Consider the following 27,626-nt stretch of genomic DNA (forward strand, 5'->3'; position numbering starts at 1 on the left):
TGCTTATAATACAAATCACATACTTATATGTATGTATATATAAATTATGTTCTTATTTCCATATAGAGCACATGTGTATGTGCATATACTTATAACTACCTAATAATCAATGAGCCATCTAACCTTTACCCGCCTTTATACGTTTTACACACTACAGGGCCGCTGAAATGTCATTGTGATATTTGTAAGGACACGAATTTCATATGTGAAACGGACGGCTATTGCTTTACGTCAGTGGTGAAGGATGAAGACGAAACCATATTTAGCTACAGGTAAATTTTGACGTTTTTCCAACACTAAAACCCAAATATTTATATACATGAATTCTATAAATGTAAAAACAGTAAATTAGTAGTTATTTTCATATTTGAATTATGATTTTTATTTTATTTTAAAATCTTACTGATGATTGGCCAACATAAATGCGTAATCTCTATATGATTTTTTTTTTCGTTTTTTTTTTGTTTTTACCTCCGCGTCTTAATATCCATCACTTTTGTTTTATTTTTCCGCGCACACGTGCAGGTGCCTTAATATGTCTCAGAGTTTTCCGCCTGGTCGTTTCATTTGGTGCAATGACGGCAGTCGTGGTGGGCCTACAGCGCGCCCGGCTGCTCCTAGCGGCGGGCATGGTTGCTGTAATGATCACGATTTGTGCAATTTAGCCTTGCGACCCATTATAAAATACTATACCACAAATTCGCAGCAGGCTTTTGAAGGTGCGCAAAGTGTTGAAAGTCTAAAAAGTTACATCCAAATTGGTGCCACTGTTTTTTTTTGCAATGTGTGAGCGCGAGAGCAGCAGCTGCAATTGTTTGATATAGTAAAATATTTTTTTAGTTGACAGTTTTAAACATGTAATACAAGGCAGTTTAAAAAAATATTTTTCAGTTACTTAAAGGCATGCTTTGAGCTTTTACTTATTTTAAGCTCATATATACATATTTTTTTCCAATAAGCTGCGTTACGCGTTTTTAAATTCAAAACTTTTAGTTAAAAAATTAGATTTCGAATTTCTAACTCCAATTTTGGGATTTTAAAATAAAATTCTCAATTTTGAATGTTTGGCATAAAAACTAAATTTTTAAATTTTATATGAAAAATATTTTGTTTTAATAATTGAGAAAATATTTTTAAATTTAACAGAAACACTATAATAAAAAGCAATTAAATATATATAATTTTTTATTAAAAATGAACTTTTCCTTTCGAAAGATACGCGTACAAATTGAAATTCTAAAACCATTTCTTTTTTTAATCGTTAAATTAAATTTGTGATTAATTTTTTTTATGCTGCAAGCCAGTATTTATGATTGAAAATTAGTTCAAATAAATTTTTAGTCCGATTTTCGGAATTACAATTAAAAAAAAAATCAAAATTTTTAAACATTTAAAAGTTATGCTTAAGATTTTCGGGATTAAAAAAATTATTCAATAATTTTTTAGTGCATTATTTGCAACCCTGCTCATAAGCATATTAGGGTAATTACAATAAAATCTTTTAACAAAATTTGCAGCTATACTAACGATTTTTTTTCTGAAATCGATAGTTTTTCAGTCATATATAGAATTCCTACATCAAATTAAGCACTTATTAAATAAAAAAAATATAGTTTCTACTAGTATCCATTTTGAGGTTAAATTATTGATTTTGCATTTTTTTTTTAGAAATTAGGCGTTGTTGTTTACAGCTCAGCGCAAAAGCATAAATAAATTATTTTTGTTTAGCTTTCTATGTTAAAGGATAAATGTAAAAAAAAAATGCAAAATCCTACTCTTATGAACTTTCGTAAATCTTCGTGTGTAGGTGCTGCTCTCCGCACAACTGTAAAGCGCATTTTCTAATTGAAATTAAAAAATTTCATTGGCTGCCGCTGCTAATTTTATACATGCCTGTTTTGTGATGTTCTTTTCACCATTTTTCCCCACCCACCAACCAACAACATTTGTTATGTCTCGTTTTACGAACGTTATTTGCCCGCCCAAGCGCCTACTAAACAAGTAATTCTACGCTGCTGCGTTGAGCATCGTTTCTTGTTCTCTACAAATTATTGTTTGAAAACCTTTTTCTGTTTTTTTTTTCTGTTTTGCGTTCAATGAAATACTAAACTAGCAACTAAATTAATTCAAAAACTATCTATATTGTTATATTTTAAAATTTTGCTTTTATTTTTATTGTTTTGAAAAAGTTTGAACTAACCAAATTCTTACTGCTCGAAAATTTCTATACTAAAAAACAAAAAAAAAAAAACAAAAAACATTGATTTGAATTTGTATTTAAAAAAAATATCTGTTTACTAGTACTACTAATTGTTTTATTTTCGAATAATGTTTTAATTCCTCGTAAAAAATACAACAACAACTCAAATAATGGCAACCAAATGCGTTGTTGTATTTGTACAATGCACATAGGTGCCTAGAAAAGAAGTATGATCTGCAGCGTGAACCGCTCGAATGCCTGACTAGCCGTGAGAAAAAGAACGTCTATATAGTTCAATGTTGTAGTGTCGACTTCTGCAATAAAAATGAACTATTGAAATTGAGTTTTGGGACAGGTACGGCAAAGGCTACATCACTTACCCACATACTACTCTTACTACTACACTCACTATTAGTTAATGCTACTATATATTTACTACTCCTTATCGTTTTTTTCAAAAGTATTTTATTACTAGCGTAATTTTTTAAACGGAATGCAAGCAGTACACAACATTTTTTTTGATATATAATTAAAATTATTCACTACACTGTCACTTACCTTGCAACTTACAAGTTTTTTAAATAATTTTTTAATTTCGTAATATTATTTAGTGGGGTTTTAATTGCGCAACAACGGTTTATTGCTTATTTTATATTTTTCATTCACAATTATTAGTTTAAATGTAGTAAATATTTTTTTTTAGTTACTTATTTTTTGCACTGTATTACAAAGCACACGTGCAGCCACTGCGCACACACACATACACACACACGCACGTGAACACAAATACGCACGCACGCACTTTCGCCACTTAATACGACTCTTTTTATTAGTTTGTTTCTTGGTAACGAGCTCAATTATTTTATTTGTTTCAAGCATTGATTTTGAATCTGCCATAAATATTTTGTACTTCTGGTTTACTTTGATTTTACAGTTACCTATCAACTGTAAGCCCACTTTTAATTCTTTATTCGCACCCACCAGTACACACACACACACACGCTGATTTTGCACGCTCCACTTATGAATACAATTTTTTTTTTAATTTTTATATTTTATTAAAATATAATTTTTTTATAAATAAAAATTTCCAAATATTTTTTTAAAATAAATAAATACCTCTTTTTAATAATATCTAGTTTTTGATTTTTTTTTTTAATTATCTAAAAAAATTTTTTTTATTTTACCCAAATAATTTTTTAAATAAATAAATACTTTTTTTTAATAATATCTAGTTTTTGATAACTTTTTTTTAATTTTTTCAATAATTTATTTAATTTTCAAGTACTTCATTTTTCTTTTAATTTTCAAATATAATATATTTTTAAACTAAAATTTTTTTAAATTATGTTTTCTTAGTAATATTTTTTAAATATTCGTTTTATGGTAAATAATGTATTTTTTAAAATAAAGAATACTTATTTTTTAACTTTAATTTTATGTTTTTTAAATTTTTTTTAAATAATTTTTTTTTTCCAATACTTTTTTTTAAATAATTTATTTTTCATTTAATATTAAAATTTTTTTTTTAATTTTCAAATATAGGTACATACATGTTTTTTAATTTAAACTAAAAATTTTTTGATTCTACAACTTTTTTGGAGTGTTTTTTTAATTTTTCCAATATTTTTAAATATATTTTTTTAATAAAAAATTTTTTTTAATATAATTTTTTCTAAATAATATATAATTTTTTTAAAATATTATATATATCTTTTTAAAATATTCTATATATTTTTTTAAATAATAAATTTTTTATATGTGTATTTTACAGTATATGTGTATTTCCAATACTTTTTTTTAAAATAATTTCTTTTGTTTTAATTTATAAATATATAAATATTTTTTTCAAATATACATACGTACATGTATTTTAATCTAAAATACATTTTTTGTTCTAATCTAAAACTTTTTTGGAATGTTTTTTAATTTCTTCAATATACTTTTTTAAGTTTTAAATATAGTTTTTTGATTTTTAAATATATTTTTTTAAATATTTTTTTTTAGTATTTTTTTTTTTAATATTTATTTTTTAATATTTTTTTTTTAAATATAATATATATTATATAATATATAAAAATAAATATACAATGGCAATTATGTATATTGTATATATATTTGTTAAATAATATATATATTTTTGATTTTTGAAATAATATATTTTTATATACATATGCAGTACAAAATACACATTTTTTTCTTAAAGAATATTAAAAATATTATTTTAACTTATCCCTTATTTTTTTCATAAGTTTTTCCAATATAGGTACATACATATCTAAAAATTTTTTTTTTTAATTTTTCCAATATTTTTTTTTTATATTTTTAAAATATTTTGTTTTTAATTTTTCAAACATGCAGTAAATTAAAAATTATTTCTTTTTGGGGTTTGTGCTAACGGTTTCTTTGTATTATAGCTAATTAAACCACTTTTAATTATTTTTGCACATTTTTTAACACCAGCTCAAAAACAAATACACTCACACTCTAACTTTGTGCATTACAACAATTTTTCTTCAGAAATTATCTAATATATGCCGCACTGTAGTTTGGTAATGCTAATGCAGTTCTAGCATGTTCCGTTACTTACATATATACTAAATAATAGCAGTGATTTGAAATATTCTTACATACAGTTATAACCAATGCATTAATGTATATGTACATATGTTATGTTTGATTATTGAATACATACATACATATTTACAAAATATTTAACTTACTGCATCCCTTTGTGCTCTGCCTATATTTGGGTTGAATTGGCTATAACCGATTAGCTGTGTAGTATTGCTCTTTGCATATAAATAACCTATTTAAGTAGAATATATCTTTCTTTATAGTAAATGCATAACTACATTTGTAACTGGTTGTGGTTTTAATAATGCAGTACAAACAACAAATAGTATCGAATAATAAACAGTAATGCATACATATACTCTAAATCTATATACAATCACGTTTGTATATGCAAATTATTACTATAATACAAAAATATATTTATATTTATATTTTAGAATAACAAGCCATTTGCAAATTGTGTGCAACAAATTTTAAAACAGTTTTTTTTTTGACATTTTCTTCTGCCCAAAAGTAAATAAATGAGTACTTAGTTTTCAAAAAAAGATCTTTCTTCTTGACTGGGTCTATAGTTCCATATTATTAATTATTTTATATAAAATAATTTATACATACATACAAAATTAAAAAAAAAAACTTTGTTGAGTAGTAAAAAAATTATTCATAAAAACTCGCAAAATATAATACAAATATCTTTCTTACTTCTCCGATTTTTAAGTTTTTACTAAATGGATAAAAATATGATGAAAGTCGAAATATCGTATGAAAGCTTTAAATTATGCTTTTGCAACATACAAACATACATACTATGTATGAAGTAAAAAGCTTTGGAGCTTTCACTTAAGTTTTCTTGAAATATTCTTCCAAGTTTTATCTGAACCTGATTATAAATTTGTTTGTAAAATGAGTTTACATTCAAGCTAAGTTAAGCTTTAAGCTTTTTAATGCTCTGAATATTGTTTTTTTTTTGTTTTAACTTTGTGATACTTTTGCTGATAAACTTTTCTTTTAGATCTAAAAAAATACAATAGTTTGGGTTTTTTGCTGAAGAAAATTGAAACATATGGTTCCAATTCACTGTTTTCAATTCATAGAACACGTTTTCTTAAGACTTTCTAAAAAACTTCTAATTTAAATGTGTGTTCCGAAAAATATAACAGCTCAATCCGAATATACATATGTTACAAAAAGCTTTAAAGTTAACTTTCACTCAGACTTTAACAGCAGCTTTCATTCAAGCTTTCACAATCTATCTATGATTTTTTTAAGTGAGTGCTTTCGCAATAATATAATTGCCATTGTAGACATGCTAAGGCGGTTTTATTAAAACGAGATTACTAAAGGCATCTATTGGATAAATAATGACTTTCTTTATGCTACACCTTATAAATCTTTAGCTTTGAGGTTATGGTTTATAAACTTTTTTGCCTACAATTTGCTTTTCACTAAAGCTCATACATTCATATAAACACCGTTGATCCTCTTGATCCAAAATATAGTGTTAGTTGTATAATTAGCAGGCAATTAAAGTGTGTCATACCATATCAGGATAAGTTCTAAAAATAATGGAAAAGTACCCGGAATTATTTACAATCTTTTTTTTCTTTATAAATTGCTTGGCGTGTGTGCATTGTGTGTCTTCACTTCATAGTGATAAAAATAAGTGAGCTTTTCTTAATACAATTTGAGTAGAACTTGGATTAATTTTCAAAAGTTTTATAAAGCCTATAAGTTTTCATAAATGCGACAATCTAAAACCCGAACGGCTTGTGCCGTTATCTGTGCGCTGAAATGCATGTGTAAGCTTGATAAGCAAATGCCGTTGCAAGCAAAGCATCGACGGCCACTTCAGACTAACTAAACGCGATGAGTATTTGAGGTGCTCGCAAGTGTACACTAAACTGCCACCAACAACGATGTAACCAATCCAGCTGCCAATATCATCGCCAGCAGCAGCAACAACAACAGCGAACAGTTTACGACATATTGCAATATATATTATTTATGTTTTGCATCGCAATGTTGTTTTTTGTTGTTGTTGTTGTTATTGTTGTTGCAAGCTGTTGTTTGTGTTGTTGCAGGCTGTTGCGGTCAAACCACCCTCGTTTGGAGCGTGTCAGTTAGACATGCAGTGAGCTAGGCAGGCAGCCAGCCACTAGACAGTCATGGTCTTGGCACTGTGCCTTGCTCTCTCCAAGGCTGTCGGCGGTCTCAACTATATAAATACTTACATACATATACATATACTTATGTTTGTGTATGTACATATATGCTGGCGTTTATGTTACCTGTGTGTTTGTGTAATTATGGCTGCAAGCGTTGTTGTAGCCATTTTTCTCCTCCGTTCATGCCGTCCTGGCGTACACCGCGTATGCGTAACATATTCAACATTGGGGTAGGCTCACGCGCCATACATACATACCTAGATATATTGATTTTCATGCCTTGCGCTGTGCTTGCATTTTTGTATGAACGGTGTTTTCTTCGCTCCTTTTGCATTTTGAGTTTTTCGCATTTACGTATTTGCATATATATTTTGTTTACCGGCTTTTTGTTGCGCAAATTGAAATCAAAATTGACGTCAGCGTATGTATGTATGTATGTAGCGAAAGTGAAATGCATAGCAGAGGCGTGCGCATAAAGCGAACATATGTATATGTAAGCAGTGCAAGTTTAAATAGGTGTAGACTATCAGAAATATGCTACGTGGTTAGCCAAAACTATTGCGTACGGGTGTTTCTGGACGCTTTTGCTGCTGCTGTAGTTGTTGTTATTGTAATTTATTATTTGATTTTTAGTTTTATTTATGTAGTTTATAGTTTTAATGCTGCTGCGCCTTCAGTTACCCCCTATCTGCTCATTTTTTGCTAGTTCAACTTGCTAAATACTTAAGCTGAAACATTTTTAAAATAGGCCAGAATTAAAAAATGAAAAAAATATCAACAAAAATAAAAATAAAAAATTGCACGTTTGTACTAATTTAAACTGCCACCTTTGCACACATGTACACCACCTACCACCACGCCCACATTGCAACGTTTTTACGCTATTACCAACGGCCGCCTACGTCAACGCAACCTACAACTTAACGTACCTTACTGCAAACACCAAACCAACAACAACACATCACTACCACCACACCACTGCTATTAACAAAAAACACCTGCTGGTATAAAATACACACCTATTGCTTTAGATGTATGGGCTCAGAGAACAATCTACCGCCTAATGATCCGGCTTGGTGTCATGAGATTGCCCCCACATACGCCACGAAGTGTTGCCATAATGATTTTTGCAATACGAAGCGCAATTTCTCAATAAATCTGCCGACTGCAGGTGAGCGTCCAACAATATAACTATGCAAAAACAACAAAAAAAAGTAAACAGTATATAGCAACGTTTGAGTATCATGCAAACAAATTCAGTGTAACGGCAATTTTGTGACGTCAAAACATTTTCATCCCACGAAATTATCTTCCACATTACATTAAATGCATATATACCGATATTTATTGCCACACTTTAAGTAGTTCCAAATTGTCATTGATGTATGTATCACAATAATCATGAAAATTTTATTTAAAAAATTTTGCTAAATACATACATATACTATAATATTCATTAAGGTCAAACATATCCCTCGTGCGTCATTTATGTACCTACCTCCATATTAAGGCAACCATATCCTTTTGTTGCGTCACTTACACATAAACTCTAAAACAAGAGCACAACATATAAAAACTTTAAACGAAATTAAAAGCTCATTTTGTCCCCGAAAACTGCATAGTTTCGTTTCAAAGCAAAGCAGGATGCGAAGAATCTTACATACTTTGTTTTTCACTCGCCCAGCGTCGTTGTGGTCCTCGTCACATGTGTTCGCTTGGTGTTTTCGGCGTATTATTTTTGTAAACCTGTACAACTCTTAAACCTCATATGTATCATTATTATCATACATAACTCATTAACTAGCTCACATTTGTCAGCGTTATAATCACACAATTTTAAGTAAGTTTACTGTCTACAAACTCTTTTAAGCTGGTACACTGTCTATTTGTGTCTTTGAAACCACTGAATTACATACTTTATTAAATTTTGGGGTATTTGCTTGGATTTCTGTGATATTTTTTGTGGTTCAGAGTCACTGAAAATTGTATATGGTGTATAAAAAAGTATATATTGTGAAAGTTTTGGTGAAAACATATACTCTAGAGTTTAAAGTGTAGCTTATTAAACTATATTTTCAATAAGAATCGTTTGGTGTTTGTGTATGCTAGACATGGCATACATATTCGTTTTCTCAACAATAATTAAAACTTGAGCTTTCATTTGTGCTTTCACTAGTTGCGAAGCTCGGAAGTTGCACATTTTTTCATTTCTTATGTTACTCATTACATACTACATATAATAATATTTTGTTTTACTCATCTATGTGTATATATAATAAAATTACTATATATTTTCTAAGCTATTGGTCAATTATCTAATTTAAACTTCTAAACTTATTTTACCGATACTGCTTTAATTTTCGTATAAGTTTTAAAGCTCGCTGTAAGCTTTCACTTGTGTAAGCTGCAGAAAGCTTAAATAACAGCTTTGATTCTGATATGTTTTACTTGTGAAACATTAATTGAAACATTTAAAGTACCTGAAGTGAGCTTTCATTTAGGCGAAAGCTTAAACTAGCGTTTTTTGAAAGTTTACATGATAAATGATGAAAAATCATAAAAGCATGAACAATATTGAAATAAAAAAAATAATTGCAGCTTTATGAGCTTTTATTTAAATAAAAGTTTAGAAAAATCTGAAAAAACTCAATTTAAAGCTTCAATTCATATTTTTTACTTACTAAATACTGAAGTGAAAAATATACCTATGAAAATGATCACCCTTTCAGTTCAGTACCATGTTTAAAATGCCCTAAACAGGGTTTATTAAGTTTGCCAAGAAGTTTGTAACATTCAGAAGCCAAAGTCGGAGACCCTATAAAATATATATATAAATGGTCAGTGAGCTTGCTACGACGATTTAGCCATGTCCGTTTGTCTGTCTGTCACTTTTTTCTCAAGAAGTTGCTCATCATGTATTAGAACCACCGATATCGGATCACTAAGCCACATGCTGCCATACTAACTGGTCGCTCACTTTTTTATTTGATATTAAGCATGGATTAATGTCCGCAGTAACGGTACAATCTGCGCAGAAATTGTTCAGATCAGACCAATATAGTATATGGCTGCCATACAAACTCACCGATCAAAATCAAGTTATTGTATGGCATTTTTTGTATTTTTAAAAGGTCTTATAGCTTCGGTGCAACTTTTATTTCTTATTTTTCTTTGCAATAATTGTCTAAATTCTCATTCTGCCAACAGAACTAAACTATGTGTCATCCATCAAGCGGTCAAACGTTAAATCATACCATTATTTTCTCATAGTATAATTTTGTGCCAAGGGTGACCAATTTCACTTTCAGCACAATATTGACGTTGCTTCTAACCCTCCAACTTTCTCCTGTATGTTTCTTATTCGTCGTAAAGTATAATTTGAGTCATTATTTCACCATCATCCCATTTGTTTCTTCACACAAAGTCAGCTGAGTCAGTTCATTTCATTGTCATACAAGTATATGATGTTTTCCGGCATTATTACTGTTGATATTTTCGTCCGCAGTTATAATTTCTATTACTTGTTGTCAGGCGTTATTTATATCCTTTGTGTTTTCTTCCCATACCTGGGTTTTGTCGTGTGATTTTCGTTTTTTTTTAATCTTTTTTTTTTCGTTTTTCACGCTATTCGTCAAATTTGTGGTATAATTTATGCGTCAAAAAGGGAAAAACTACAGTATAACTTTTTTTATGGTATATATAACTAAATTCTCTAAGGATTTGGAACCTAAATTATGTGTTCTCACGCGTACAGAAATTTAATAGTGTCTGCTATTTATCATCTTTTTCGTTTTTATATATTTATTACTATTCCACTATTTTAGCTTTAAATATGGTATAAATATCGTGTTTCCATTCTTATCTCATTCTCTTTTACATATTTCTCAGTTACTTCATAGTCCTTTGTTTGCTTATTCTTGCAATTTGTGTTATTTCAATACATACAAATCATTTTTAGTTTTTCGTTTCTTTTGTTTGATATTTAGTCTTATGTCGTTGCCTCATTTGTTTTTTTTTATTGTGGTAACAAGTTTTCCTTTTATTGATTTAGTGCAATTACTGGGACATACAAAAGTTCACTGTTGATATTTTTAGCGATAAAGCACCTTTTTTCTCTTTTATTTAACATATCCTTGGAAAAATTACTGATAAAAGAAATATGAGATTTAATATAGTGACGTCGTTTCTTAAATTAGAACAGTAAACTTAAGTCATGCTGAGATGTTATTATTTCATCATGAACTAAAAGCGATTTCATGCTTTTAAACAAGTAATTTTGAGCCACTGCATATAAAAATAGTTTTCTACTGAAATTAATAGAAATAGTATTGAAAAAATGTTTTTATAAATCTGTGACGGCTTAATTTAGCAAAAGACCGCGTCTCTCATAGCCATAAGGTACCGAGAAGTTTAAGTTCTATACTTCATTATCGCTCAACCAAAAGGAAAACGATATTATTTCATGTTTTATCTATGTTTTTATTTTTCTAGAGTGTAGATGCTTTCTGTGTTAAGGAATCGAACATTTCAGATGCAAATAGTCTCGAATACAAGTTTTATAAAGTCCAATCAAATACTTGGTTCTACGAAAATGATCTCGAACTTCAGAATATAATTGTAAAATATTCTTTTGGGATTTCAGAATTAAAATACGATTTTTATAAGGTATTTTTTCTTAGGCTTCTTAATAGAACAAAAAGGAACTGTCTTCAGACGAATTTAAAATAGTTTGCAACATTTATATGTAAATATGTAGGATCTTAGTCAGCAAAAAAGAAAGTATATCGATCATATAGTGAGCTATTATGTTCAGTAATTAGATAATGTCAAAAGTTCGCGCATATTCTGTTTTAATTATACATACATATGTGCTCCATGTGTTTTGAGATTGGCTTGTATAAGGACCGTCAAACTTTGTTTTTACTAGCCAGTTCCTTACTTTTTCTCTTTACTATTTTGAAACGTGTTCCTCTAAATTGAGGAGTATATGTGAAATTCCGGGCTGGATTGGCATTCGAAACATATATATTTAAAAATGCTTTCTCAAAATGTTTCTTTTTTTTGAAATATTTGAATTTCGATATTCATCTCAATCTATCATAAAACCGTCAATATGCCAATCAACAGACACCGATGTATAACAAGAACATACTTAGTTCAGCTAAAATAAGGCCAGCAACAACAAGGAAAAATCATATAAAAGATAAGACTGCTGAAAAGACTTCAAGCATGCTGTTGAACTTTCTGATCTCCAACTAGAAATCAGCAGTTTATGCTATATGTATACAAGTATTGCGATCTTATGATTAAGTTTAGGTGATTAGTGCTGTAAATCATGAAATGAAATGAAAAGTCAATTACAGATGGTGGAACTGTGTATTGTTAACAAATACTTGGTTTATTAAGTACGCGTTGTTGTTCTCGTTTTCTAATTTACAAGTGAAACGTGTCGAGGAACACCATCAGGTGTTTTTAGAAATGTTTTATTTTCTAGAATGCTTATTAAAAAAAGTGTACAATAGTGCCGTAAGTCTAAAAAATTTAACTAATTATTTATTATTTAAAAAAAAACAAATATCTGTTTATAATTTTTCAAATATTTTTATGTAAATATTATTCTTAAACAATTTTTATATATTTTTAAATTAAATTTTTTTTGGAATTAAAAAAAAAAAATTTAAAAAAAAAATTTAGTTTTGTGTATTATTTTTCACCCACTAAATGCATTTAATAAAATAATCTCATTCACCTATTAAAAGTTTTCCGTGCTCTTTATTTATATATTTATTTTGTTTGTTTGTTTTGTGTGGCCGGGTTTAGTGCTCATCGTCTGGTGATTAGCGTCGCTAAAGTGTCACTTGTCTAGTTAAAATTTTTTAAATCAATATCAATTTGTAAATAAATAAATATTTCTCTGACACACACGCACACTTATTATAGTTGGTTTTCAGCAGTCTGTATGTATTTATATACACATTTCATAGAGTTTCGAAATATTTTGTTTACTAACTCTTAGTAAAACTTTTAGTTGCTTAATCTTCCTCGTTGAGACTGTACCAACACCACTATCAACAAGTTCACCACACTCACAGGCGTTTCATACTTTTTCGTTTTATTTTTTATTTCTTACTATAGTAGAAATAATTTAAATGATGAGTGAATACATGTAAACGCACTGCATTCTGTTATTTGTGACGTCCAAGGGGCGGTTGATAACAATGAAAGTCCCCCTAGCCTGATCGGGCGCTTATCAGTGCCAATTGTTGGGCGTGTAGTGAAATCATAATAATACTTGCGGTAAATAGTATTTGTTATTGTTTTTAGTTTTCTATCTGTATTCCAAGTGCCTATTATAAAATAGTTTTATTATTTATTCCCCACTGTTGTGTGAGATTAAATGTGATAACTAAATGTGATTTTCTTTGTGAAAAACTAGCAGATTTCTTTGTTTAAATACGTTTATGCTGTTTTATTGTATTTATAGAAATTTTGTATTTATTTTTTTTTAGTTTTCAAAGCTTACTAAGTTTTAAATTGTGCGTTTTATAAGCGGTTTTATGGCTCGTAACGGTAATAAAAATATCATAATTCCCGGAAATTTGATAAAGTGTGGCGTAAGTTCATTTGAGCTAAGTTGATTATATTGACGTTTAGTGCAGATATACGAATATGAAGGCTTCGACTCGCAGTTCGTTTTGACACAAGTTCCCAGATTCGATTTTTAATTCAGTTAGGTTGACTATTTGGTTAGATAAAGTATAAACATGAGATTTATCTTTATTTTATGATAACATGAATATATTTGATATTCGAATAACTCCAATTAACAGTTAACGGCTTATTTTGGGTTTTAGTAAAATTAAAAACAGCATACTATATTTAATTATAACTGGAAGTTTGCTACACCGAGTTGGCGTTTGATTTAAAACACAACTTTAAGAATGGAATAATTTGACAGCAAAAATTCCAATAATCTATCAAAGCGATTATTTTCGGTTTCTGAGAAGTTCTGGAAACTGTGTTTCAGTTAAAGCACAACTTCGAGTCTCGAAAAAATTTATCGAATATTAGTTAAGATGATTATTATTTTTAACTCCAATTAACAGTAAACGAGATTATTTTGAGTTTTAATGAACAGAATACAATTTCCAGACTCGAATGTGCCAAAAAACGGCAATTATCATTACTTTGACTTTCCTAAAAAATATAAACACATGCTTAACTATATTTTATCAATCCATGAAACTTCGATACTCGAATAACTCCAATTATCAGTTACGGTGATTATTTAAGTAAAAATATATGATCACTATCAAAAAAAAGGAGCTGTTTTGGGGGTTGATTGTTAAAAATATAAACATTTGCCTTAACTATATTTTACTATTATATGAAATTTCGAGACTCGCATAACTCCAATTAACTGTTAGAGTGATTAGTTTGGATTTAAGAAAAAATATAAACATCTGCCTTAACTATATTTTATTGTTACCCTAATTTCTCAGAATTAGGCTTCGAGACTCAAATGATAATTAATTTTTTTTATTTTTTTATTCTTATCATTAACTTTAAGTGAAATTAATCAGATTATCATAGTTTACTGCCTCTAGTTTCTAATATTTCTCTTCGCTTAAATTCCTATTGGGTTTTTGAGGTTATGTGCAAAGATTTCCAATATTTGGAGATACATATTATCTATTTATTTGAAGTAAAATTTTTTTTATAACAGTTTCCTATTACTGTAAAGGTGGGCGTAACCCCGCCCCTAAATGGTGTAATATATATATCTTCTAAACCGCTAAAGCAACCAAATTTGCTGAGAGGAAGTCCTTTTAGCCCTTTTTCATACGCTATGAAAATGGGCAAAATCAGATAATAACCACGCCCACTTCCCATACAACAGCTATGTCAAAATATACTAAAAGTGCGATAAGTGGCGAAATAAATGCGCCATAAGCATTAATTTTCAGAAATTAGATGATAGGGAAGAGCTTTATAGGAGGAGGTTTAAAAATTCCTTTAAAGATTGTTTTTTTTTTATTTAGTTTTTTTAAACTATAATTTATTACTTGCTAAAATCAATATAAGCAGACACGCATTAATTGATTCCACCTGGACTTATTGGGCTTCCACGGTGCAACTTCATTTCATTATAACCGAGTGTGTTTTAACACCCTCCCACCCACTATTAATTATGTGCGCCTTTATTTTGCGCTTGCGACTCCGTCCAACTCTTCCTTCTCGCAATTTTCGTCGACTTTTCATTTCTTCATTCATTCATGCAACGTTTCATTCAGATAACGACGACGTTAGGTCGCTCGTATACCACAACGCACACACACACACACACAGACACGCTCACATCCAACTATGTGGCACTAGCTGTGCGTCACAGCACAAACGCAAAGCCATCCAACCAAACCGCCCCCCCAACAAGTGTGCCTATTTATGTGTCCATGACTGTAGTGCAATGCGCTCAGCTGTTTCTGTTTCTGTTTCTTTAGAAAGTGCAGTGGCGCCTTTCCAATTTGTAAGCGCGTTGGTTTGTTTGTTGCTGATTTCTCGCCTTTTTCAAGTTCTAATGAACTTTGCTTTGCCTGTGAGTTCTGTTTCTTGCCTTTCAGCCTTTCAATCGGGCCTATGTACCAATACATGGCGCGCTTTATTTACGCTACAAAAACACACTCTCCTTTCTATGTGCGCCATACCTTCAGCAGACAGTGGTTCGTCAGCATTTTTGTGCGCTTAGTAGGCAGGCGTCGACAGCTCGGCTTGACGGATAAAGAAGTCAGACATGGCTTTATTTAGTGAAGAGCAAAGAAAAAGCAAATATTATGTGTGTGTGCATGTGGTTGTTGTAATGCACCGGCTGCGGTGCGCTTAAAACCATGAATCGGCATGTCGCCGTTACTGTTTTTGTTGTTGTTGTTGAACAACTTCAGCAAGTGGAGCAGACATCTTTAGCGTTGAGCCTCAAGTGTTGTAGCTGGCGTCGGCAACCCTTTTATTTAAAATTTTTTTTTCCAACACTTTTTTTTTTTAGAACCGTCTACAAGGCTGTCTGGGCGCAAGCGTCAATGAGACAGCGTTTGGGTGGTAAACGGGTCGACCGTTGCATTTGTTCATACCATTGGGGGCAGTCTGGCTGCTTTGGAAACAATAAAAGTGTCAACCACCATGCACACTCAACCCCGCCGCTCCAGCTGCATAACTGGCTGTATGTGTCGGAAATGTATTTGTATGGATGTCTTAATTACTCGCCCTCAAGCAGGCACTCCTTGTAGGCATACATATATGCATATGTATTGTTTGTATGTATGTGAAGAGCTCATATTTCGTTTTTTACTTACGTTGCCCCGGTGCGTCATTCAGTTACCTCTATATAGATATATGCATATATATGTTTGTATTATTTATAAACTTCTGCATTCTTTAGACCAAAATGCGCACCGTTGGTTAAAAAACAAAATACCAAGTGGCCAAGTTCAAAGTCATTGTACGTTCAATCAAAATGTCATCCTATTATTCAGCTAGCAGATTTCAGCATTTTCTCAATTTTTGTTTTGCGCATTCCTCATGTGATTCATGCAGATTCACAGCCTGCGATGATTTGCTGGATTGTGGAATTTTCATCTATGCCATTTTTGTTGACGACGATTTAACTACCATCACTCAAACCATTGACGTAAGCTACTAGCGTTAAATGCTTCACTCGAACAACATTTTAAGGGCAATGACAGCAGGTAACCAAATTCCTGCCAACTGATAATTAAGTTAAGGCCGCAATTCGGATTAACAATCAAATAGAGAAAATAGCGAAAGTTATTCTTCGTCTGTTGAAACTTTTAGCGTCTAAGTTTAGGTTTGTTGATTTGTTGAAAGAACAACAATACAATGATTTTACAAGCTTCAAACTTTTGAGAAACCTCTTTACAAATGCTCTCTTGTTTGTCACTTTATAACCTTTTAAACACGAAAAGCTACCGAAATATCCTCTATAGTCCTTTATCTATGGTAAATTCTCACTATTTCTTACCATTCCAAGTATAACCCTGGCTAGATTGCATGTGCCCTCAGCTAACGATTGAATCTATGTGTAGAATTACATACTCCTTGCTGTAAAAATAATTGTTGCTTTTTCGAAACCCCATATCGAATCTACTTATAATCTAGTGAAAAACAAGCTGTAACCTCTAAAGTTGTTATAGCCACTTGCAAGTTGAGAATAATTAATTTTTTTTTTGGAAAATTTTGTTTGATTGGACATTTTATTGTATTTAATAAATTAGTAAAAATAATGTACGTTCACAGAGTGCAAAGTATTTTACTAATTGGCGATTATTTTTGAAAAATTTTGGATTTCCTTTCGTAGCGGATCTACAGAAGAACCTTCGAAAAAAGTTGTCTGGAAATTCAAAAACCGAAAAATTGTATTATTATTGTAGTTGAATACGGGCAATGATCGAAGCTGTAGTAAAAATTTTGATTTTTAATAAATTGGCGACTTTTCAAAAAAAAAAATTGTTATCAAAAATGTTATTCCTTCGATTATTACCTGATAAATATATATATCTAAGAAGGTCGTGTGAAAATTTTAAGTCGACCGGTCTAGCCTCTGAAAACAGCGTTTCAAGAAAAGCGCCTTAAACATTTTTGGAGCCGATTACATTAAGTTAGAAAAATCTTACAAATACGCTCTTATCTCCAGACTATTTGCCGAAATAAAATAAATAATGAAAATAGCATTTTGAATACATTTAAGAAAATGTGTTTATAATCTAAAAATTTATAATATTTTTTGCAAGTTCTCTCTTCGCCATCTTCTTTAAATTATCTAATTTATGCATATGGTTTGTGACACGAAAATCTGTTTAAAAGTACAGGTAGAATAACTCTAACGAGGAAATATAAATATCATTTACCAAGGCTAAAATGAATGATGATTCCAAAAACATGTTTACTCATCTTACAGACTTTCTATTTTCATTTAAGTGGTGCACATAGTGTGCTAGTCCTAAAAAACGCCGATTTTTGAGAATTGAAACAAAAAAACCTTCTGTCGAGTGTTTTGAAATGTTCAGGGTATATTCATATACATGTTTCAAGAACACACAGTGAAATTTTTGAAAAAAAATAAAATTATAATAAAATAATAATCCGTGGATGAAACCTAAAAATAAAAAAAAAAATCTCGTTAAACTAGATGATATTCTCCGCACAAATAAAATATTTACAATATTTTATATTATATTATTTACCCCAAGCTTGGTCGTTTTTGGCCTGCCAAAATTCGATTTTTGGTAAGATCAAAAAACCGATAGGTCATTGTATGTAGAATTATATAGAGAACAGACAGAAAAAATTTCATGATAATCAGATCATTTGTCTTTGAGTTATCACTTCAGCAAATTCGAAAAATGCTGTTTCGAGAAAAACGTGTTTAAAGATAAACTGATGGAGCTAATTGAACTGGGTGGCTACCCTTTAAGGGGTTGCATGGGTTTCGTCGAGCAAAAATCGCCCTATTTTCAATAATTTTTTTTTTCATATAAAAAATGAAATATGTATTTTATTCAAACTTTTTATTATTTTGAAGATACATATTTGATAAAGGCTTTGTGAAATTTTATTTCCGGTAGTCCCTCGGAAAAAAGGTGCTTCCACGTTAACAGCAGACTTTCTTACAGGATTATCAAAAGTACAAAGAAAAAAATACGTGTTTTAATTAAGAGCATAAGCTAGGTATTGTGCGGAGAAAAAACAAATAAAGTGAAAATTTTATTTTTGACAGACGTTTAAAAAAAAAACTGTATTTGAAAGAAGTTAATTGTAATTGAATTCAAGCCCTTGTAAAGGATATCTTGAAGACCTGTGTAAAATTTCATTAAGATCGGTTGATTAGTTCGCGAGATCTTGACAACCGACTTTGAAAACACATTTTCGAGAAAAACGCTTTTATAGTTTTAAGTGACTATATACCTGACCTCGAGCGAGCAACTTTTCAATGCTGTACCTCCAAAACTATTACTGGGATCAACTTGAGAATTTAGGACAATATTCTAGAGACGTTATAGAGTTAAATAAGACAATAAATTTTTGTTTTGTTTTTTAAGTCGTGAAACCGATGTAACCCCTTAAATGGCTGTAACTCAAAAACTATTTGAGATATCGATTTGTAATTTTAGTATGTTATTTTTAAAGGTATAAACTATCGGAATATGATAAATATCTTCACACTGGGTGTGCCCTTAACATAGTTTTTCCTAAGTTTTCTTAACTTAATTAGTTTAATTCTTCATCGAGAGGCCTTATTGTTCATGAAATACTTTATATTTTCGAGCTTATCAGAGATATCCATTTTACCAGTTTGGTAGTTGACAGCTGTATTTTTGTTTTTGTCGAAAATGTCTTTGAGATGTTGCTGCAATATGCTCGATATGTTTTGCTGCCAGGGAAGAACCAATGATCGGTGGAGTTTTTAATGTTGCTGAATTTTTTTTTTGTTGAATAAAATTATAAGGGATTTCAGAACTTCAGCTTATAAGCAACGTACGCTTTCTTCTGCCTTTTTACATTTTTATTTTGGTATTTTAAAAATTCGCTTTTTAGTTTTTTTGGCAAACGTATTAATGCTAACCGCACAGCTTTAATTGATATTAGTCATCTATTTAGAAAGATCAAGTTTTGCTGCTCCTCAAGGTATGCAATGGTATGTAAATTAGTATTTATTTAAGCAAGGTTAGTATTTATGAATTCAAAAGGTTAAAACTGGTGTTATATAATGATTTTTGCACGAATGCACTCTTTGTTTAATCGCATAATGTATATATAAATCGTACTCGTTCTATGTATAGTATAAATATGTAAATACTCACGTGCACCCAACCGCATGCAAATTATCTATTTGTCTAATATTCCTACACTCACCTAACAAGCTTGTATATACCTATCTGTGTACATAAATAAATTTATCGAGAAAAGCTAAGCATCTTACATTTATCGCTTTGCATGGCTCTTTAACACTTTCGAAAATAATGTGTCTAAAATTTCTTAACTTAAAACGGTGCTTTGAAAAGTGTCACACACACACACACACACATTTATAAAACTTTGTGTATTCACGAATTTATTCTTTCATCGCTATACGTATGCGATTTATACAGAATTCTTGCCTGAAGAGCCGCTAAACGCCTGGGTTTTGGTCGTGATCATTTTTGGCGCCACGCTCTTCATCTGTGTATCGGTACTTTTGTCGCTATGCTTCTGGCAGCGGCGCAAACGCCATATGAATGGACGCACCTTCCCGCCAGACGATTCTGTATGCGATCCCATTCTGAATGGCAACACTATACAGGACATAATCGAGATGACAACATCGGGTTCCGGATCGGGTGAGTAAATGAGATATATGTGATAAAAAAAATATGAGCATTAATTGTTTTTATCTACTTACTTGCAACATGCAGCCGGTTTGCCGCTATTGGTGCAACGCTCCATTGCACGCCAAATACAACTCTGCCATGTTATTGGTAAGGGTCGCTTCGGTGAAGTTTGGCGTGGTCGCTGGCGTGGCGAAAATGTTGCCGTAAAGATCTTCTCCAGTCGCGAGGAGTGCTCTTGGTTTAGGGAAGCTGAAATTTATCAGACTGTGATGTTGCGTCACGAGAATATTTTAGGTTTCATAGCTGCCGATAACAAGGGTAAGAAGTATTGTTGCGTCTGTATTTTGGTGAAATCGGTAAATTTCGCTAAATGCATCCGCCATGCTAACAATCAACACTTTAACTTGCTTTCCCTTTTCCAAATTCCTCAAACGTTTTCCAAACACATTTTCGTGCGTTTTACAAAAAAAATTTCGTGCATTTTACAAACACATTTTCTTGCGTTTTCCAAACAAATTTTCATGCGTTTGCCAAACACATGTTCATGCTTTTTCTAAACACATTTCCATGCATTCTAATGGCACTCTAGTCCTGACGTATGTATGTCTGTATATTCACTCCGTCATTCTTATTATTGTGCACCCTCAGATAATGGCACTTGGACCCAACTTTGGTTGGTCACTGACTACCATGAAAACGGTTCATTATTCGATTACCTCACCACGCATACAGTGGATACGAAAACTATGCTCAATATGGCGCTCTCCATCGCCACCGGACTGGCACATTTACATATGGATATTGTGGGTACACGTGGCAAGCCAGCAATAGCACATCGTGACCTCAAATCGAAAAATATTCTTGTCAAATCCAATCTCAGCTGTGCGATAGGCGATCTCGGCTTGGCTGTGCGTCATGTAGAAAAGAATGATTCCGTCGATATACCCTCCACACATCGTGTGGGCACCAAACGTTATATGGCACCCGAAGTGCTGGACGAAAGCATGAATGCACAGCATTTCGATTCGTATAAGCGTGCCGATGTGTATGCTTTCGGTTTGATATTGTGGGAGATTGCGCGTCGTTGCAACATCGGCATGATATACGATGAATATCAATTGCCATATTTTGATGTTGTACAACCTGATCCTAGTATTGAGGAGATGAAGAAGGTGAGTACCGTGTGTTTATACAGCAATAACTGATTTTTGTATAAATTCATTTCTAGGTGGTTTGCATTGATAAAATGCGTCCGAACATACCGAATCGTTGGCATGCCTCCGATGTGCTGCACGGCATGGCGAAAGTGATGAAAGAGTGCTGGTATCCTAATCCGGTGGCGCGTCTTACGGCGTTGCGTATAAAAAAGACTCTGGCCAATATAACGGTCGAGGATAAAGTGAAGAACTGATTGTAGTTGTAGTGTGCAGCCATTTTGGCGTGAAACTAACGGATATAAATTGTACTATTTAAATGATGGGGAAGGCTGTAGCCAAGCATCACATATATTTTAGTGTGGTGCTGTGCGCAAAATTCACCTTCTCTACCTCCCTTTTCTGTTTACTTTTCTGCCAAGTTTGTTGAGAAAATACTCAATGTGCGGAAAAGTAATGGAAAAATTACCTAAAGAGAAGAGCATACCTTAAAATACCTAATAAATAACAACAAAAAAAAAAAAAAAAAACGAAAAAAAACAACAACAAAAAACACAAGAAAAGAGATATGGTAAACAGAGAAATTTATAAAGCTGTTATAATTGATGCAGAGCATTCTATTAAAGCACTAAAAGTTGTATTTGTAATTTTAAACTATAATTTGTAATAACATGTGTAAATGCGAACTTACGTAACGTAATGTAATGTAAAATGTGTACTAGACATAAGAAAGCGAGTGAGGAGCGCAGGCCACAGCAACAAATGTTTGAAACTAATTGAGAGCAGCAGCTTGGTAAAAACACAAAATTATTGATAATATTTAAAATTATTTTGAATTAAGTTATGAAATATGTGTTTATGTGTGTGTGTGGCTGCCTGTGCATGCATGTGTGTGAATAATAAGTTAGTTAGAGAAAGGAGAAAAAAGTGAAGTCTGAGGAAACGTTGTGAATGTATGTGTGCTGATAAAGAAATAGCTGTAAATATTTTGGAAATGTACACAGTCCTGAGATTTTCCTATGGCAGCTGCTAATTTAGAATTACAAGCTTACGCATAATTAAAAACATTTTTTTTTGATAATTGAAATTTTTTTGGTAATTAAAATTTTTTTTTGATAATTAAAAATTTTTTGAATAATTTTTGAATGCTGAAACGAATTCGTTTACATTTCGGAAGTTTTAAGGTCGCTTAAAAGCGGTAACTAAGCAAATATTGTGTAAACGTAAGGAGAGAGCGAAAATGCTTGTAGTTGAGAATGCCGGTAATTTATAAGAGTTTCGAAAAAAAGCTGGAATATTAAAAATATTTTATTTATTTATTATTATTATTATATTTTAAATGTGTTAAACATTTAACAATAGTTTTCAAACAAATTTGAGTACAGCAATTTTAACAGAATAATAAAAATTTACTGTAATTATGAATACATACATATTTGTATGTCATAAGGTAACACTTTCCAATATTTTTTTTTTTTTAATAATACTACAAAAAGTTCATATTTGTTTATCTTTTAAGAAATTTATTCCAAAAAAATTAAAACATCAACAAACTCTTACGAGCGTCTCCACTAATTGAAAAGCATACAGAACTGCCATCAATTAAGCAATTTAAATAAGCTCATTTGCATTTGTAAGCATAACTAAAGCATGTATACATATGTATGTATGTAAGTGCTCATAACGGCAGTTGCAGCAAATTAACATTTAGACAGCGAACACATCTAGCAACAACTATACACACAAACAAACAAACAAACAAAAAAAGACTCTGACTAAAGACTGATACATAGCAACAGTTACAGTGAAAATCGCCATACCGTTAATTAGTAACCTTTTTAGAGCAATTTTTGGAGCTAAATACAATGTAATAATATTGATAATAATATTATATTTTATTTAAACTTTTACAAAAAAGTTGTTTTCCTTTTTAGTTCTTTCTTTCCTACTTCTCTACTCAACTCATTTCGTACTCGCATTAAGATTTTGCCATTTTTAGAAAATAATATTAAGACAAAAAAAGTAAAGTTTAAAAACAAAAAAAAAAGCAAAAACAAAAGGAACCAAACATGCATAATGTAAAAACTACTATATAAAGACACTTTTTAAATAATGAAAACCAAAAGAACTCAGGAATTGCCAGTCGTAATGTATGTAAATAATATAAAAAATATCACTTGTTGACTCGATATGTGCTTTGTTGATGTGTGCGAAAACTTGCAGCAGAACCACCTACACGAAAAAAATTAAACACCGCTAAATTGGCATTTCTTGCTTTTTCCTTACGTTTGCAAAAAACAAGTAAATGCTATTATCAATATTTCGTTTTTGTTTCTTTTTCACTAAATACACAAATATATCGTTATAAGTTTGTATATTTTATTTTCAATGTAAATATACCGTTACTTATGCGCAAAAAATAATTTTCCAAATTGTGTGTAGTGGTTGACCAACGAAATTTTAATCAAAAGAGTTTATATAAGTGCAGAGTCCTTTAATGTTTTTTTTTTTTTTTAATTATTTTTCAATGAATTGGAATGTTTTCCTATCGAGACAATATTAGGCTGTCAATTTGTTGTATGTAGAATATATAATTGTTTTTATTTTATTAACTTTTTTTAAATTTTTTAATTAAATTTTTGTAGATATTTGATTTTTCTTTTAGATTTTTAATTGAATTCTTTTTAGTTTTTGTTTTTGAATTTACTTAATTTTTTTTATTTTATTTTTGAATTTATTTAATTTTTTTTTATTTAATTTTTTTTTTATTTAATTTTTTTACTTTATTTTATTTTTTTTTTAAATGAACCACCTTTAATTAAAATATTTCATAGATACCGTAAACTTTGAATTAATTTTATTTTTTTAATTGTTTTTTTCTTTAGATTTTTTAATATACTTATATTTTTTATTAATTTTTTTAGATTTTTTTTTTTTATAATTTATAATTAAGTGTTTTTTTGTAATATTTTTTAAGGTTCTTTAAATTCTTTATATTTTTTTGCTTCACTGAACCACTTTTAATTAGAACATTTCCTTCGTTCCAATAACATTGAAGTCTACAAAAGTAGCAGGGTTCCCATTATAATCTCGGTAGCATCAACGTGTCCCTAAACAATTTAAGAAATAATATATTTTCCTATAACAAAAACAATAGTCAAATATAACTTCCTTTTTTTCTTCTAAAATACACACTGACTTTTTTGAAAAGCAACCACAGTTAGAAAAACAGTTTAAAAATCCGTCTTTTTCAATAGAAAAAAATTTAAAATAGTAATTTCAATCCATTTGACACATTTTTGTTGTAATAACATGAGTTATACAAGTTTTCTCCTATTTTCAAAGAAGTGATTAACTAACAACTATTTTTGGCTTCTTCAACTTATATAAACTTTGTTGTACGAAAAAGGCAACAACTATTAATATTATATTTGTTTACTTGACTTAACAAAATGGCTGACATATCTATTAAATAAATTATGTTTGAAGTTTTGGTAAATAATCAAGTTATGATGCTAACTAAAGTACGAGGAAAATTGTAACACTCACACAAAAATATCGAATACATTGCAAGATTGTAGCAAAAAGATGCTAACAGAATAAACAATTCATTTTATTCCCCTTTGTGTTGAATTATGTAATACAAAAAAAAAATTGATTTCAAAGCGTCACGCTTATTTTTTTAAACTCAAATTTCTAACCGTTGTAATTTTTTTAATTTAATTACATAATTGAAGAATTTAAATAACTTTGTAAGCTGCTAAAATTTGTGCACAAGTTTGCCATAACGCGTTTGGTATTAAATTCCTTACATAAACTTTGAAAAAATAAATAAAAAAAGTCATGAGTGAGTATATTTATTTAGGGCTTAACGATTATTGTTAATACTTTTTCGGGCTACAAATTAACGAAAATTTAATTAATTATAAAAATTGTGCTAAGAACTTATGCTCCTATTACATTTAGATGTGCTAACAATTAAAAATTTGTATCCTATCCTAAAATGCAAATCAACTCTTTTGGACAAAGTAGCTTAGAACGAGCAAAAATAAGTAAAGAAAATCATTTGAATTGAAGAATAAAACTATTTTATTGTGTAAAAATCAACATCCTGTTAAATTTAAGTATGTTGTTATTAATTTGTATTCCTAAATTTAATTCCTTATCATTTACTTATGTTTAAGCTATTAATTTAAGTATCATTGCTATTAATGAATAACTAACTGTAAATAGTGTTTGTATAAAAAATTACATATGTAAGTTTAATTAATTATATTATGTAGTTATGTATTTAAGTCTGCCTTTTTGCGCTTATCTGTGAGTTTGTTGTTAACCTATAATTACTGCATGTATGTGTATGCACTTAGTGTTTTTGTAATGTATTTTGTTTTATAAAATTTGTATGTTTTCTAAAAACGACACAACGCTGTAAATGTAACACAATTTCTGGTAAATTAAAACAAATAATAATAATAAAAATAAAAAATAATAATACAAATGTAAAAAATACTAACAAATATATACAAAACAAAAAAATAAATAATAACAATGAAATAATAATAAAAAAAATAATAATAAAATAAAAAATAATAATAAAAAATAATAATAATAAAATAAATAATAACAAAACTAATATTTCCGATAAATAAATAAAAAAACTAATGAAATAAATAATAATAAAAAAATTAATAACAATGAAATTAGTTATTATAATGAAAATAATAATTATAATGAAAATAATAATTATAATGAAACTAATAATAATAATGAAAATAATATTTCTAATAATTATTACTTTCTTAATAACAACAATAAAGTGTGTCTATGTGTTCTTAACATTCAAAAAATTGCTAATAAGCATTAATTTTGTTAAAATATGTTTTCTCTTTTGTTAAGGAATATTATCAAAACACCTAATAATAATATTTTTTGTTGATTTTTTCTTTAAGCAAATATTTATAACTTTTTAAACATATGTATATTCTTTTCTTAAATATTGATATTTAACTGCGCAAAGTTCATTAAACTGTTTTTATTGTTAATATTTATGTATGTATATGTATGTAATTGCTGCACTGTATTAAGAAATATTGTGAATAAATTGGAAATTTAAGAAAGAAGTAAAGTAAAAACATAAACTTATGAAATCAAAAGATAAAAATTAAATTTTTTAACAACTAATATTAAAAAACACGCTTATTTTCAATTTCTTTTTTAATTTTCAACTATTGTTTTGTAATTTTCAACTTTCCAATTTTTTTTTTTTTTGTAAATTCTCTGTTTTATTAAAAGTTCTATTAAAAAGTAACGTGAAATAATATGGTTGTTAGAACTCAAACTGCTAAACTGCATTTTTATTGATCACATAATATAAGTAATTTTTTAATATTTCTACTATATTGATAAAGAAAAATACATATATATATATATTATATAAATTATAAATTAATTAAATTACAGACATAAATTTTTTGTAATGTAAATACTACAAATGTAAAAGCTAAATATAAAATAACCAATTATTTCCGTTAAAAACAAAATGGTGGGTCATATTTGCACAGCAAAAACCAAAACGAAAAATGTACGCTGTAAAGTACCGTTGCCCATGCATTGAAAAACTATTATAAATTGATAATAACATAAATTATGTGCGCTAAATATGGAAAACTAAAAGAATTGTATGCAAATGAAACATATACGAAAATTATAATAAAAAAGAGTCTAATGTTAGTGTTAAGTGGCGTTTTTACTGGCACTTTAAATAAAAAAAAATAAATAAAATAAAAATTACTTTTGTTAGTTTAAATATAAAATTGCGAACCACAGCGGTGCCCATCTGCGTATTTGTTGCAATTATAAGTTCTATACGATGTATATATACATTTATGGGTAAGTATATTTGCGATATGAGAAGCTTGACTTGAAAGACAAGTGTTATAAATATGCGAGTAGCTGATGCGATTGTTTGGGTGTTGCAAAATGCGTTGAGAAATTCACTAAATTAATTACATATGTATATTTTTATATTTTTCATAAATCGAATGTTTTTTCGGCTTTTATGATGAATTGAATTGTTAAATTTCGTTAAAAAAATATTTATTAAAATTAACTTATATACTAAATCCTAAATTTATATTTAAAAAAAAATTGA

At 29.5% G+C, this 27,626-nt stretch overlaps 1 protein-coding gene across 3 annotated transcripts in view; it reads left to right on the forward strand.

Moving 5' to 3' along the window:
• babo (TGF-beta receptor type-1 babo) overlaps nt 1–27,265 on the forward strand; it is a 32,195-nt gene extending 4,930 nt beyond the window's left edge. Inside the window, exons 3-8 of one of the 3 annotated variants that reach the window (XM_070108813.1) lie at nt 158–272; nt 526–719; nt 20,103–20,330; nt 20,406–20,639; nt 20,970–21,493; nt 21,550–27,265. In XM_070108813.1, coding sequence (XP_069964914.1) covers nt 158–272; nt 526–719; nt 20,103–20,330; nt 20,406–20,639; nt 20,970–21,493; nt 21,550–21,732 — 1,478 coding nt within the window. In that variant the 3' untranslated portion in view covers nt 21,733–27,265. Of the gene's footprint in view, nt 1–157; nt 273–525; nt 720–2,412; nt 2,556–7,973; nt 8,114–20,102; nt 20,331–20,405; nt 20,640–20,969; nt 21,494–21,549 lie in introns of all 3 variants that reach the window. The other 2 variants (XM_014236033.3, XM_014236034.3) reach the window with 2 other exon arrangements.
• The last annotated feature ends 361 nt before the right edge of the window (nt 27,266–27,626 follow it).

The sequence above is a fragment of the Bactrocera oleae genome, chromosome 4, assembly GCF_042242935.1.
Source record: "Bactrocera oleae isolate idBacOlea1 chromosome 4, idBacOlea1, whole genome shotgun sequence".
In the NCBI taxonomy this organism is placed as follows: Eukaryota; Metazoa; Arthropoda; class Insecta; order Diptera; family Tephritidae; genus Bactrocera; species Bactrocera oleae.